This window comes from Lepidochelys kempii, chromosome 1, assembly GCF_965140265.1.
Source record: "Lepidochelys kempii isolate rLepKem1 chromosome 1, rLepKem1.hap2, whole genome shotgun sequence".
Taxonomy (NCBI): Eukaryota; Metazoa; Chordata; order Testudines; family Cheloniidae; genus Lepidochelys; species Lepidochelys kempii.
In genome coordinates this window covers 338430814-338447679 of record NC_133256.1, presented here as the reverse complement: position 1 = coordinate 338447679, position 16866 = coordinate 338430814, and the positions used below count along the sequence as shown (strand labels likewise).

Sequence of the window (16866 nt, the reverse complement as noted above, 5' to 3'; positions counted from 1 at the left end):
AATAACTAATTACGGGGGAACAGACCATAGAATCAGACAAAATCTCTAAGTACCTAATGTTTATTGGTACTTAAATTGCATTGACTAGACCTAACCAAAAATTGATATTTTTTTAAATCAAATTGTCCCTAAGCACTTTTTAAAAAACAAAACAAGAAACATTTATACAATTTTAATTTAAGAATGTGATGCGATAAAGACATGTTTGATGCTGGTTTAAAATAAAGAGCCAGTCTTGGAGGCATAGTAAAAAAACCATAAATGAAGTTTAGGGCCTGATGTTGTACAATCTCACTCCCAAGAGTAGTCCTGAATCTCTCTTCAGGAATCGGCTTAAAATTAATGAATTACTCTCAGGAGTAACGGTTTGCAGTCCCTTTGATTATGCCACACAGAGAAATATGTTTGTCGCTTTTGTGAAGCTGCATTTATAATAGTTTTGTTGAGTCTCAGTAACATTTAGGGAAAATAGAGTAGAAGGTATACTAATTTTACAGAAAGAAAAAGATCACTTATCTTAATGCTTGTTTCCCTTCCTTCCTGCCCCTCCAGAGATCTGCTATAAAATTAAGCCCTTACTCACTGGGAACCATGAAATGAAAGAATTCATTACCTGCTAGTGTGTACGCTACTACTTTCTAGCCTGTAGTCTGTGTGGCACAGGTGTTTCTTTGGGAAAAGACAGTGAACATTTTATGTGCATACTATAGAGCTGCTTGGGCAGATTATTATCTCACGTACATGGGTGTAAATCTGGCATCACTCCACTAAAGTCAAGGGGGTTTGCTCCAGATTTACACTACTGTAAGGGAGATTAGATTTCTGTTAGAAGCTTGCTCTGATGCCCAAGATCAGCTGAAGCTACAGCAGTGCTCGTTGGCCTAGAGGGGGAATAAAGTAGAATATTTGAACTCTCTAGACTGCCTTGCGAGCTCATTATGTAATGACGTCATTCAGAAACTTTCCCTTGAAGTGCTTCCAATAGTAGCATTTCCTATGTTCAAAAATGGATGGGAAGTTGACTAAAAGAATGACAGTTAAACTTGCGCCAGGGGCGGGGCGGAGGGGGTGGGGGGAGATCATGAGCACAATGCCAGACTGGACTGAAGGGCTTACAAGGGGGCTCTGCTTGATTTCTCACAGACTGAATTAGAATAAAAGGCAATGATATCAGAACAAGCTCATACTCTTGAAAGTGATGCAACTCTTAGCTATCATCTTTCTTCCAATTCACTCTCTTGTGTGGGCCTTTCCTATAAAGACAGATTTTTATAATGCTGAGCTGCTCTAGAATACTTGGCATGGACATAGTACATAGTTCAAAGAACTGTACAAACAGTGACTAATCCACAACATTGTTAGGTAAATTAGTATTATCGTCCCCATTTTACAGATGGAGAAACAGAGGCAGAAAGATTAAATGAGTTTACTAAGGCAGCCAGGGCCAGATCCTGTTCCTCTGAACTCAGTGGGCATTGAATGGGGGCCTACCACAGTGGCATAGATGGGATTAGAACCCAAGAGTTTCTGACTTCCGATCCTGGGTGCCTTCCTCTAGACTAACATAAACTATACCAACTGAAAACAACAGTGACTAAATCAGCCAATAACTGATGCTCCAAAAGACCATGTTATATCTGTTTGGTTTATGCTGTGAAAATTAAAGGGACCATTCCATTTTTTTTTCAATATTTTTCAGTATTTGATAGTGATAAGTTCTGCCAAAGCATTCTTTCTTTAACTCAACAGTATTTCTTAACATTTTTTTAAAGTCAGTATTGCGAGAGCATGTGCTTTGATCACAGAAATGGAGTCAGTATTAAAAGTAACAGAGAACCATGGTTGTAATATTGCTGTGTGAAACACTAGGATTTTTTTTTTCACTTACCCTCTGGATACTATACTAAGTGAATATGCAGCCACTACCTTATTTATATTTGGAAATTAAACTCTTCAAATACAGCTCTCTCTTTCCCTTCCCAAATAAGCTTTTCTTGATTAAAATCTCCGTATCCTTTTACAGAGTGGGTTTCCTTTTGTATTTGACCCTGGTCCTGCCTCTAACTTTTAAATAGCAAAAGCAAATGTGCTTTGAAAAGTGTGTTACACTGTAGTTGTTAAATAAAGCAATAACCTATGCACTTGTAATGCTTTTGCTATGACCTACTTACATACTACTTCACCCTCCTTATAGTATGATTAAAAGCTGCTTTGAATCCACTATTCCCTCAAGGGATTTGAGGCTAGAATTTAACAAACTGCTGAGAAGGCTTAAGTCAGTAAGAGGGCTTCCCTACAGCGTCTTCCAGCTAATTCACATGTAATTAAAAGGAAAATAAATATTTCAAAAGAACATATGTTTTAATGAAGTATTTTTAAGCATTCATACCTTAAGAAAGGGACAAATATATACAGATCTCCTTATTTCATACGCAGATTTTGAGCACAATTCTTTGTGATTTTCCCTCCTTTTGATGCAAAGAACTGATTTACTTAAGGTGAAATTTTTTATTCATTAAGACCGTCTTCTTCCTAAATGACCCATGTAAAGCTTGAGGGCCAGGAATCTCTGTATTTGTCTGAAATTAGAAGGCATCACAAAACTTTGTGTGACGGGAAGCACATGGGTGAGGCCCCAAAGGGTCAAATGGTGATGGAGACTTCTTATTTTAAATAATATCTTCATCCTTATTGAGCTCTCTGCCTGCTTCGTCAGGGCTAAAACCTGCCCCTTCTCCAGTTGCAAGATTTTGAAATTGAAAGTTAATCCAGCTCTAGTCTAGGCTGGATTAACCACCAGGAAGGCCTCAGATCAAAAGGCAGGGGGCTGCAGCCAGCCGGAGAAAGTTGTGCTGACTTTCCTTCATTTCTGTTTCACACTGATTCTTCTGCCACTCTGTGGGTTTGCTTGCAGATAGGATGCTGATGAGGGTGGCATAAAAGGACCTGTATAGAACTGCTTAATAATACTGTGAAGTTATTTCTTCAGGTTTTCGGCTCTCCTAGGCTGGTCAGAGCAACAGTTTTAATTGAGCCCTTTTTCTTTAAACTTCTAAAATAGGCAAAACGTCTAGCAGTCTGAGGGTTTTTCTTTCTTTCTTCTACTTGGGAATGATAAAATGTCTTAAGCAGTGAAATAAACTTTTTACAATTAGTCCACGTTGTTGGATATTAACGGTAAATGACAGTTGGTCCGAATTATAGTATTGATCGGTAGGAGTACATTTCGGTGTAAAATTTGAAATGCTAAAGATGAAATGTGCCCAATGTAGTCATCTTTTGTTTCTTCATTTTGTTTGATTTTTTCATTGGTTATATCCAAAATTACAAAATGTAAAAAAGAGACTCAGAAGGAGAAGAAAATACAGTAGCAATAACAAATTGTCTAGCTAGAGTCCTCAGATCACCCTGTAATCTTTGTAAACATCAATTATTTTGCCAAGAGCTGCATTGCATTGGAGCAAACAAGTATAAGAACATAAAGGAAAATGTACACAGCTTTTCACTTTGGTTTTAGTAATTGGGTGAGTGTGTATAAATTTCTGTGTGTGTCTTGATTATTTGTTTTCTAGATCAGCTGTGCTGAACTCCCAAGTATGTCAGTGGGGGGCAAGGATTTTGGCAGATTTATATATAAAATGATTGCCATTGTTATTAGAATGACTACTTTTTGTCATGGTTAGCGGAGAAGATATTTTCACCCTTCATATTCCTATGGGCTGCTACCATAAACCTGAAATGGTTGTTTAAGCTTAATGGAAGCCAAGCCTTGGATGTGGGAATGTTGAATATATAAAGCCATTACCGAGGAACTAATTGTCTTTGTATTGTTTCAATGCTTCTAATGTTTTCAGGTTATATACTAATTATCTTTCCACCACTAAATGGCAATTTAATATTCTTACTGTGAGAGCTGTTTGTGTTTTAACTAGCATGTTTTATAAATTTCAGAAGTGGAATTATTTTTAACAAGAGGCTCATTAACAATACTGAGATTTGTATTTACATGGGAACATGCATTATCCCAATGTAATGTGTGTGTGTGTGTGTGTGTGTGTCCAAAACATTCAATTGTATAGGATTGCTAATAGTTAATTTATTTGCCAGTGTAATGAGTATTGGTTTGAATATTTTAATGGCTTTTACGGAGTTAATGCATTTTACTTTTTAAAGTTTAGTTAGATGAGACTATATGCTGTCCACTTCCATTTAACAACAAGAAGTCGACTTCCTGAACTATATTTTAGGTCATAATTGCTCTTACTGCTGGAAAATGTAAAAGGTTAAAGGAAGTAATGCAATTAATCTACACACAGATTTTCTCAGTTTCCAGTCGTTTTACAAGGTTTTATCTTGCCTACATTCTTCACGTGCATTTTCCAACCCATTGTGAACACCTACGGAGGTGCATGGGTTAAACTCTAGCTGCAGTGGGAAAGAGGCTCCGCCTCCCATTTCAGCACCTGGTGTTCTATAGACAGTTGCCTCAGCAGTAGATTTCAGAGGGGATTGGAGGAAAACAAGAGGGGGAGAGAATGTGACAACTGCTGACTCTGGCTGCTGCCTTGGGGAGGCCTCTCGCACCTGTCCCTGCCTGTCTCTTGGCCAGCACAGTTGTTGAATCAGACAAGCATAGAAACATTCTTATTTGCCAGACCAGAACGGTGTGCACAGAAAAGAACATGACTTCTTCATTCAAGCTGGATTTTCTTCCGGAGATGATGGTTGATAGCCGTTTGCTAGTTTCTGACAGACTGTAAGTAGAGATTCAGATGCCTGACAGTGTACAGATATAAAATTGAGCTCCTCTGCCTCTAATAAGGGAGCTTTTTAACATTCATATTTCTTAGAGGGTTGGGCATATAAACAAAGCACTGGCTTTGCCTCTGACTTGCTGCTGGGAGTCTCTGTGAGGAGTGTTTAAGGGAGAGTAAGGATTTTTCCCCCCGGTAACTTAAAATTGCTTTGTGATACGTAGTTTGCTGGCCCCCCAAAAAGGCAGCAGATGCATGTCTTATATTTAGTATTCTGAGGAGGCAGATTGATAACGATGGCTGAGGGAGGAGGAAGAGAAAGATAAGTATGATTTTTATATTCTGCTGATGCAATATGGAAAAATGCACACAAACCTCGCATAAATAAATGCACTCTTCTGCCCAGTGAGAATTCCAATACAGATATTTGTCTTCTGCATGTATCATTTAAATTTGGTGTTGGTATGCCAAGTTGCTTATTTCCTTCAGTAGTATAAATAAAGATTCACTTATAAAAATTAAGCACTAGTCCAGCCTCGGATTTGCAATGGCAATTCCCTTTCCGATTCACATGAAATACTAATAATCAAATGTAAAAATAGCTAGGTGTAGCATAGTGCAGAAATTAGAGGCAGTTTTGACTTAGTCCCAATGGTTTTATGGTAAATATAGTGTTAATTAATGTGAGGATGGTTGTTTCATATGTAGTGGAACCACTGATAAGGTTTATTGGAACATGTCCAGTGCTGGAATTTCAGGGAGAAAAGTATCCCTCCAATTTATGTCTGTCCTATTAATCTTGATCTAAAAGTTTCTATTATCATCCGGTTAGGCATTGTCAAGTGGTGAGTATTTTCATGTACTCCGGGCATGTAAAATAAAAAGAGAGTGAAAGAAGTAACCAATTGGGGAAATGTATGAAAACTGAATACCATGTTATTGTATTAAACATTCCTAAAATGCCTTTTATTTTGATGCTTTTCTTGTAGTCAGAATGATAAAAGTGTTGAGTTCTTTTAGAATCAGGTAAGAGGCTTTGCCATTGGCTATATACCATATCTGTTCCGATGGAAGTAGTGCTTAAGTTTGAAGTGTAAATAAAGCTATGTATGTGAAATAATGACTGCCATCTACAACTTGTTTTTCCCAAATCATCATGTATATTGCACCCTGTTGTAAGACCATTCTGAGTTTTATTACTTACTTTGCTGGCAACAAACTTTCTTGTAAGGTGTTATGTTCTTTTCCTAGTGTAAGAAGCTTTTTGAGTAGAAGTATTCAATGGTAGCCAGTTGTTCAAGCCTCTGAGATTTAATAAAAAGGGAAGGGAGGAAACATAATTCATGTGGATGACCGATACCATTCCAGTCATTTCATTTACTGTGAAGAATGGCTAAGTGTTTGCATAAATGACCAAGTCCAGTGTCTCAATTCAGGTAATCTTAAATTAAAATAATGAATTTCTTGCTTGTGTTTATTAACACCATTCCATTACTGCTTAATTTGAAAGGATCTATATTTCTCTCCTTTTACATAAATTACCTTGTAAGCATACGTTAATGTGCAAAGTTACAGCCTAAACATTCAGATAGCTTCTCTAACAGTCTTTCGAGATGACCTGTCAAAGCCAAGAATTACCTTGTTTTCATCATCTCAGCTTGATCATATTCCTACCTGCTCTCCTTCTAGTCAGTCAGAAAAGATATTGCTAATAGACATCTTTGAACTCCATGGGTCTGTTAACTGAATTTGATAATGCCCCAGTTGTCACTTAGGCTTATGTAAATCTATCTTCTTCTTGCCCCTTGAAGGGTGAGTACCATGTGAAATTGTTCCTTCTGCAGCTGCCTTTATACATTTCTCTAGGAAACTCCTATCCTGTATTCTAGAATATCCTGAACAGAATAATCATTCTGCAGACGCAGGTCCTATTGCTTGTCCAAAACAATACAACTTATTTTAGACATACTTCAGCCTCTTCTAAGTATATCTCCAAAAACTCATGTCTTAATGATGGAGAATTTTTGGCATTTTTTATGCTATTTAATCTGTTCTTTTATTTGGAAACTTTAGTCCTCTAAGCTGCAAGTATTGTATATTGCCTGAGAGAGGAGAATTGTATATTGCCTGAGAAAGTATAAGTAAGTATTGTGTATTGCCTGAGAGAGGAGAACTTGCTTATTTACTAGATTTTATTGACCAAATTATGACAAATTCTCGAACTGTTGCTCCATCATAATAAGAAACCTTTGCTTTCTGCTGATCTAATAGCTGTGAAGTGTTATGATTTTCAGGGATCATTTGCCACGCATATAAGTTAATATTCAGACTAAGTTGGTATCTGCTAAGGGAGAAAAATTCCTAAAAGAATTTTAAAGTAAATGAAATGTGGAGGCTTTGCTACGCATAGTTTTAGAGATTGATTGCACATGATGGGCCATTTGTCATGTAAGCATATTACCCTTAAAATGGCCTGTTCCAGACATCCAGAGTGACACCATCAGAGTATAAAACAGTTTCAACTTTTGGCACAATGTATTGGAGAGCATACACAAAGTTATCATCTTAAACAAAACTTTTAACCTTGCCAGATGATCTTCCTGTAGAACATATCTTAATTCAGTCTTAGCAAGCAGGAATGCCCTATTTTAAAGAATAGTAGCTACCAACGAGCAGCTAAAAATTGGCATTTTTATTCACTTGACCCCTTCTAAAGAATTGAAAAATTCATAACTTTTGTTTTTTGGGGTTTTGTTTTTTTTAAGTAAACCGGTACAGTACAGTACCAACTACATTTCCAGAACATCTATGTATTTAAGAAGTATCTATAAAAGAAATTATTTCTTTCCTCTACTGCTCAATCTCATCCTTCAGTTCAACAAGTAACAGAGAGAACCACATTATTTTAATACTTGTCAATGCATTTTAGTAGCTTATTTGAAAGTTAGCTGACCTACTTGATAATTATGGGTTATTTACTGTATTTAATAATCAACAAGGTAAGAGAACTTACCACTTTTAAATACCGCCTTTTTTCTTAGTACTTTACTATTTTTTTCCTGACTTGGGAGATTTAAGGAAAATATGACATTTGGTATCTGAGCTCACCTGTAAACTAAAAGGTCTTACTTGCTTTCATGTATTTTAAATAATTAACTAAGAGAATCAAAACAACCTGCAAAGTAAGTTAAATATGAATTAATTTTGTTGTGCGAAATTTTCAAATTCCTTATGGGGAAAAAAAGGGTTTTAAAGACATGATTAATGATATTTCAAATTCAAAAATATCTTGGTTTTGGGCAGTGTATGGGAAGCTGGACACTACTTCTATCATGAACAGATTGAAGAAAGAACTTTAACTAGTTATTGATCTACCTCACAACAGCCAAACAACTTCTGATCTCTTGTATTACAACCTATTAATGGTCCACATGCGTTGCTTATTTATATGTAATGGGCAACTTTTGGTCTTCAAAGAGAAGGCCTAAATATACATGAATATTTTAAAAAACAAATTTGTTAATGAACCATAATCTAGTAAATAAGTTAACTGAACTTGCTTAGTGAATGCCTTCGAAAAGATACCTCCGTATGCAATTTGGGATTCTAAAATCACATGCTGTGAAGATCAGATTACTGAGAATTTCTTAGAGATCAGGCTCCGTTGTCTACTACACCACCACCAAAGATTTTTACTTCTATTGAGAAATTTGGATTAAATGGGATAGCTTAACATTAGTATTATCTATTATTACTGACTAGAGGGACAAACTTGGGTTCACTTTCACTTTTGATGGCTGTGAATAAAATCATTAAAGTACATGATACTGATGTCGTCGGAGGGGTCTAGAATAAGGCCACATGCAACTGATTGGGTTCCTTAGCAAATTGCCATAAATTATCCATAAAAACCAGTCTTTGAATTTGAGACTCTCTCATCTCAAGGATGAGTCAAATATATATGTACGTACAATACGCTAATTAAGCAAGCAGTGAGGATATATTTTTCCATAGACTATATTTTTGCCTTACAAGGGATTAGCTAGACAGAATTTCGTGAGTAAGAGATTTCATTATTTATGTGGAATATGTGCGTGTGCGCGCACACACACAAGATACGTGCGCGTGGACACACCCCACACAAAACACATTACAAATAACGTTCAGTGAGAACTCCATTCTGTAGAATGCCATACGAAAGTGAATTTAATAAAATGATACCCCATTAGGAAATGACACTTATAGCCAAAAGTAGTCTGTTTGCTAGCTCATTTTATGGTCAGACATCAAAACATGAATTGCCAGCTGAAAATGTGTATGTTGGTATCAGTTATTCTCTCAGACCGTAACCTTACCTTGTGTTGGTATCTTGGAAAACAGTCCCTTCTTTGATTTGGTTAGCGGTATTATTTTAATTCTTATGACTTGCTACTTAATTGTAGTTTGCTCAGCTGAGGTTACATTGGTGTCCATCGATGGAAAGCAAAGAAAGAAAAGGGAAAAAATATCCTTGAAAGAGCAGATAAAAAGCTTCAGAAAGGAAAAAAGATCTTCAGATAAAAACCCAATAATTAAGATTTTATTTGGTCACTTAACATTTTTTCTCCTACAATTTTTGTAGCAGGCTTCCTGTACTAGCAATGTTCAGTATCTGATAAGTCTTATTAAAATATATTTTTCCAGTAAGGTCCCTCACAACATATTAATAATCACATAGGTTTTTTATTTCTACTTCTTGATATCCAAATTAAACACCAATTACTGATTGTTTTAAAAAAGTTTCATAATTCTAAATATTTCAGTTAATTGTTTGATATTTTATAGTCATCTTGGCTAAGGAGATAAAGTTTCATAATTAATCCCAAATGTTGTTTAAAAATATTGCACACGAATGATAGGGGAGAAAATTATGCAAAAATATCTCAGCTTTTTAAAAATTCATGGAATGCAAGGAATGCATTTCAACAAGAAATAACCCTCTGGAGAATGAAAGAAGTCACTGATGTGCTACAGTGCGTGCATATCATCTAAACTCTTTATGTCCAATGTGGAGGGACTAGTCTTTTTGTTTCAGCAATCCCACATTTCCTGTAGTGCATTATTATTTTTCAATTTGTATAATCACAAAGTATGTTATATCTTGTGGCAGGATTTTCTTTGATTAAATATAGTAATGGTGGGGGTTAGGCAACTAACGAAGGTCACAGAATATAGAAAGCTTCAGTGATATATAGATATATGGCAAAGCTATTTCTTGTGGGGGTGGTGGGGTGTGGGGGAGGTAAACTGGAAAAAAAATCCCTTGATAGATATAAGAAAAATGCAGGAACTAGAAAGCCTATTTAGAAAATAAAAACTAATTAGAGCAATAAATGTGATGCTCTCAGGTAATTGTGAAATAATTATTCCCCTTTAGAATCATCATTGTATAATTACTTCACCCACATTCCTGTGCTTCTGTATTCAGATGTGAAGTGATGGAACCACTTGTTTCCCTCCAGGATTTCATTTTTCATTTTCAGTAAGCTGCTGGCTTTCTTTGTAAAGGTTTTCAGAAATGTTTTTGGAAAGCTTTAAACTGTGTTGTGTTTTTTCTGTGTGGTGGTAAATGTAAAAGGAGAATGGCAGATGCTGAATTATTCTGAAACTATAAATTCATTCTTATGGTCCAGATAAATCTTCCTGAGATTTACTCATGCAGTTTTATCCATCCAGTGAGTTACAGATTTGTAATCAATTTCTCCTCATCTGTGAGCCTATATTACATAAATATGACACACTTCAGTGATGTATTCTCCTTGCTCACAGCTTGATTCTTGAAAATCAGCTGCCAATAGTCAAAATTATAACATTAATAAAGAAGAGATATCTGGCCTTAAAAATGACATCTGAAAGCAGCTTCTGTTTTGTGTTAAATCTTAATTACTGTATTTAAATGAATGCCTAGATGAGCCAATTCACAAAGGAGTTACATACTGTACCAACAGTGCTTATTGGTTTATTTTTCCTTTGGATTCAAACAATTGCTTACATTTAACAGAGAGCAAGGATGGTCTCTTGCCTTCAAACCACAGGACTGAAAGGCAAAATATCCTGGTTCTCTTCCCTTCTGTGCCAGAGGGTTAATTAACTTATCTTTGCCCTAGTGTCCTCATTTGTAAAATGGGGATAATAATACTTATCTCATACTAGTGTTGAGAGACTTGGGGCCTGATTAAAAATTCCATGGAAGTTGATAGAAATGTTTCCATCGACTTCCAAATCTTTTGCATCAGGCCCCTAATTGAGGACCAAGTCATCGTGACATAATGAGCCACTGCCTGGTGTAAGGGACAGCACGTTTTGCAGCTTGAGAAGGAGATTGTAACTCATTTCCCCTGCAACTCACGAGAGGGAGTAAGATATGCCAGGTCCATACATAAGCACATCAGCACCACCACGTTGCCTGGAATGCTGAAAGGGGGAATGGAACCTTCCTTTCCTGCCTTGCCAAACTATGCCGAGCCTGGTTCCCTTCCTGCACTGCTAGCCACCATTCAGATGTCTGTCACTGGGGACAAAGGGGGCGCTTGCAACCCATTCCTTCCTTGCTCCACTGCAGAAATGGAGGCACAGTTTGGCCCTTGTTGATGTTTGCATAGTACTTGGAGATAGTAGTTGCTAGAAAGGTGCAGAGTATTTTGATGTTTGCTATTATAGGAGTAACCCATATACTAAGGATGCCTAACACTGGTCATTATAAAACAAAACTATAATTGGTTTATTGAAGAGTCGTCACTACACATGGCATAGACAGTTAGAGGTTAATCAGTTTGGTCTTCCAGATAAGACTGTGGTCACATACACAAAAACACCTATTGGTTGACTCAGGTGCAAACCCATGCAAATTATCTAGTGCTTCCTGTAGAAACATGTAGGAAGCATGATTATAGTTCACCATGTTACAATAAATAAAGTTTAACCGGGACAAAAAGGTCTCAAATCTTCTCACTCTCGCTGGTGTCTCACCATCCCAGCACTAAGGCTGCAGCTTTTCAATGCATTGATATTAAAAGACTGTGGCAAGTAACTTTTAAACAATATCATAAGTGTAGCATGAGGAATGAACATCTCAACTCTACGTTAATGAGATTAATGGTTGCTGCTTATCTTTAGCTGGCCTGTGTTAGCTCATTGCTTTCAGAGAGGTGGGGGTGTGGGGGACAGTTCCTGTTGAAACAGCTGATGCTCCCTCTATCAAGAACTGTACTGTTTTGTGAGGGCACTATGTGTCCTTTGAGCAACTCAAGATTGAATGGGAGCCCTGGCTGAATAGAGCTATCCTTTCTCTCCCAACTCTAATAAGTAATGAAGATCCTAACAGCATCCCCGCCCAAGGTCATGATGGTGCCTTCTTGTCTACTCAATCCTGGCTCTTCCCTGGTAATTTTTTACGCTATTTTCCTGCTAACTCTGATTTGCAGACACAAAACAACACAGAAAATGCACAGCCTGGTGTCAGATAAGTGTGCTTGCTTCATGTGCCTGAAATGGTCTCAGGCAATTGAAAGTTTTTAACTTGTGGCTGAGGACAGTGGTCTTTGAAAATCTGCAAAATCAAGGGATTCTCCTAATGCTTTTTCTGGCTCGTTCAGTTGTTTAGGTCTGTCAGGTCTCCTTCCTCCAGACCGTCCTTAACAACAGTGAAATGTGACCACACCAATTATTGACAGAACCTGCTTGCAAGTTTACCACAAGTAGAATTTGGAGCCAACCAAGTATGCTTTTTGGAGCATGGCAACCATGACCTATATTCTATCCTCCTGCTACTTTGGGCTCTGCTCTTACTTCACATCATTATAGATGATGATTCGAGTTTTTGGTTTCCATTTTTTCTCCATTTCAACATTTATTTTAAGTTGCTCGATTGCTTTGCCACTTCTATGAAAACTTTTTTATAGGTTCATTTGCATTAGACTTACATAAGTTTGACCCCAACTTGGTCATTTCATTTGCCAAGAAATATACACGTTTTTAAAAACGTATATGTTTTACTTTTTAAAACAGTTTTATTTATTGTTTGCATGATATGTATTCACTCTTTATGTAACCAGGCCGACACACGTCACTGTATCACACTGCTGTTCAAAGCATGAGTGGTAGAGTCCATGAACAGGAAGTGACATGGGCTGTCATTTATGCAAGCTAATATGAACAGAGCATGAAAGGAATCTGGCCATTTTCTGGGTTAGTTTTTGCCACTGATTCTTGAAAACTTCCTGTTGGGGCTGTTTCATAGACCTTTTTCAGCTTAAGCTCAAAACCAGAATCCCTAATTATAGAATGGGCACAGGAAGATGCTCTCAGCATGGAAAGAAGCAAACACAATTCTCATAGTCTAAAACAGAGATGTGTGATTCATCTTTTTCCTTTGAGCACTGAAGTAGGTCAGTGCTAAACATGCCAAGTGAGCAGAAGCTTAGCTTTGGTTGTTTTACTCCCAGCAGTATCTGAGTTACCAGCTTCTTTGTGGAATTAAATGGGGGGTAAGGAGGGAAGAGAAAACAAAAAGTGTGATTAGTTTTAAGGTTTAATTTGCAGAAGATAAAAAATATGGGAAGAAGGAAATGAGTTGAAAAAAGAGTTAATAGGGAGATTTGATTGGACTTCTGAAGCAGTGTTGTCTCTATTTTACTATGGACCATATCTTTTTGGTCTTCAGGCAAAACTCCTGCTGAACTTCCTGGGAGTTCTGCTTCTGTAAGAAATGCAGAATTTGGCCTTGTACTCCCTGTGCCTTGGTACCAAGTACAGATCCATGTGTTGACACATTACACACATTTTTGCTATAGTTCCTAGCCCCCTTTGAGCAATTAACTCAACTTTTACCTTACTATAGATGAGTCTTCCACATGTGCTGCCCTTGTTGAAAAGGAATGAATTGACCTGAACCCAGATACGTTATGGGAAGTGTAATGTGGCCTATCCCAGTGTATAGACTTAGTTTAGTGTGAATGAAATACATCTCTGGTTGCTTTTATGGGGACCACTCTTTTCCCCTTTGTTTGGTTTTGGATACATTTTTGTTGGACTTTGAGTAAAGGACGCTGTGTCCCTGGAAGGGGCAGGACTTGCCAAGTGGTCTAGCTGGAGGGCCCTATGGACGTTGGGGGAAACTGAGGCGAAAGTGCAGCAGTGCCACATCCAGCCAGGAGGGAATGTGTTGGGGTGGCAACTTTGCAACACTGCCTCAGATGTTGTTACTGTACACATAGGGCCTCTACCCTCTGTTTTCTCTCTGCCGTGTAGTAACTTCTGACACACTAGAGATCTGACCAAAGGATATGTGTATATGTAAAGAATGGCTGAAATGGGACTACTGAGCAGCTTTAAAAGTCTGCTCTTTCCACAGACTCTATTATGCTGTTCAGTACTTCAGTATTTAGGGTTTCACTTGAATCTGCTTAAACTCTTCTTACATTGCAGAGCACAGAGCTCTGGGGACAGGGACTGTCTTTCTGTTCTGTCTTTGTACAGCACCTAGCACAGTAGGGTCCTGGTCCTTCTCTAGGGTAATACAAATAATTCATCATAATAAAAAAACACCTCAGCAGGTCATGCAAACCCTTCCTTTTAGAACACGTGGCAATACATGAGTCAGAAATATTGCAAAAGAGGCTTAATTGGGCCTGTGAAGTCATTAACCATACTGACTGCTGTCCATGTTTGCAGGATAATATGTTACTCCAGAATCCTTAGGTACCACTTCTTCCTTGCTTTTTCCTTTGAGCAAGCTGAGTGGGCACATCTGTGTACTTCGGGACTGATCGTGCACTCCTTGTGAGGGCAGGATAGTTCCCTTGAGCCCAAGCTCAGGCAGGGATCCCATCGTACCACCATCGGGTATGTGCATCTGGGGAGAGAACAGGAAGCTACTTATTGCTGCAGAGGTACAGGGGATCTAGCAAGATGCAGTTCAGCTTGGCCCAAATGAGAGCCAGAGGCTGCCTCCTGGAGAGAGAGAGGTTCTATGGGGGCCCGACCTTTTCCCTTGTAGCACACTGGCCACCTGTCTATCATTAGGTATCAGAGGGGTATCTGTGTTAGTCTGGATCTGTAACAGTGGGTATTCACCCACAAAAGCTTATGCTCCAGTACGTCTGTTAGTCTATAGATGCCACAGGACTTTTTGCCGCTGTCTATCATTGTGTTTCTTTGGTCCTGAACTCCCTTTGGGAACAGGAGATGCCAGTGGCGCCTTAAAAAGATCCCTTATTTCTCCGAGAAAGGGAGTGAAGAGCCCTGTAGGTGGCTCAGGTCAATCAGTCCTTCTCTTAGTTTGCTTTCTTGGATATGAAGAGGTCAGGATGGGGATGGGTGCAGGTAGAGGACAAGTGTATGTGGGATGGACAGATGTATTTGGTGTGTGGGAATGGGAAAAGGGGGGCGTATTGTGCCAGACATGAGCTTACATGTGAGGTACATATTTGTGTTGGGAGAGCTGCCCTGTGAGTATGGAAGAATGCTATGTGCTTTATATGGGTGTTCATAGTATAAACATTAGAAATGATGCAAACTTAGCAGAGAAAATATTTTGAGCTCCATATATACTAATTTTAAATGTCATAATGTGCATTAAAAGGCAAGAAAAAATAGTTTAAAAAAAAAACCCAGAAAGCAAAATCCCCAAACCCTGAATATGCACAATTCTCATGATGATGCTGATGATACATTTAAAGTGTGACTCCTGAAGTCCTTTGTGAAAACTTAGCAGGAAATAACCAAAACTAAAAATGCATTTGAAAAAGAAATATATCTGTAAATAACTAAAGATAAAAAATAAAGTATCCAAGAGCCAGCAAACAACACTCCCTTTCCATCTGAAAACATACTGTAAATAATGAAAAACTCTCATAGTGCCAATGAAAAAAAAGTAAATTTAGAATATAGTACTTCAATATGCCATCCATACAGCTAAAACTGTCTTCCAGACTCTCATGGTCTTGTGTCTTGATTTCTGTAACATCCTTTTCTCTGGCTTTGAAAAATATAATCTTGTCCCACTCATATCCATTCAGAATGCTGCTGCAAAGATCATTTTCCTACCTTTGACTGCTCTTTTCATCCTTCACTTGGGGAGTGTCACCCTTCTCTGTCCCATCAAACATAAGCTACTTATCTTGACTTTCAAGGCCCTTTATCACTTATACCTACCCTATTGAGTCTCATTCACTATTGAGATGTTGACACTTGCCTCTGATTGACCAGTGATATTAGTCACCATTGTCCGCTTCTTAAATTTTCAAAGAAGCACCTTTGTACTTTCTCCCATGCTGCTCCTCTGGCTTGGGAGGAGCTCTCCAGAAACATCTGCAAAGCTACCTTGTTGTTCTCCTTCAAATCCCTTCTTAGCACTCTCCTTTGCTGTGATGCCAACAAAAAACTTGAGGAGTTAGCCTCTGGTGTGCTAAGACCACTGCCTATGAAATTGACCAGTATTGTCTCATTGCTTCCTTGTGATCCCCTAACTGTATCTGTCTGTTTTCTCTTGTTGTGTGCTGAGGCTACGTCTACATTTTAAATGCTACAGCACAGCAGCTGCACCGCTCTAGCACTTCAGTGTAGACACTTACTACAGCAATGGGAAAAGCCCTCCAATCATTAGAGGTAATCCATCTCCCCAAGAGGCAGTAGCTATGTCAGTGGAAGAATTCTTTCAGTTGACCTAGCGCTGTCTGCACTGGGGGTTAGACAGGCTTAACTACAGCACTTGGGTGTGGATTTTTCACATCCTTGAATGACATAACTGCACCAGTATAACTTTTCAGTGTAGACCAGCCCTTAGTTGGTAAACTCTTTGGGACAGGAATCATCTTTTTGTTCTGTGTTTGTACAGCGCCTAGCACAACGGGATCCTGATGCATGACTGGGAGTCTTATGCACTAATAGAAATAATAATAATTAGTTATTATTATGAAAGAGCTGTTGTAATAGAAATTCTGTTGTCCAAAATATAATGCATCTTAATTAAAATGGTTAGGTTGTTTTTCGCCATAATCTAATAAGAGATTTGTCCCAGCTGCATCAGAGCAGTAGTTTGAGAAGTAGGAGAAAATGGCAGCCCCTGTTGAAG

The 16866-nt window shown here is 38.1% G+C and overlaps 1 protein-coding gene across 24 annotated transcripts in view; it reads left to right on the top strand.

Annotated features, from left to right (window-relative positions):
• CELF2 (CUGBP Elav-like family member 2) overlaps positions 1-16866 on the top strand; it is a 713224-nt gene that overhangs the window by 407328 nt on the left and 289030 nt on the right. The window contains exon 1 of one of the 24 annotated variants that reach the window (XM_073328792.1): positions 4198-4756. The exons of 22 other annotated variants lie outside the window; for them this stretch is intronic. In XM_073328792.1, coding sequence (XP_073184893.1) covers positions 4683-4756 — 74 coding nt within the window. In that variant the 5' untranslated portion in view covers positions 4198-4682. Of the gene's footprint in view, positions 1-4197; positions 4757-10253; positions 10276-16866 lie in introns of those variants that run through there. One more of the 24 variants, XM_073328794.1, reaches the window with a different exon arrangement.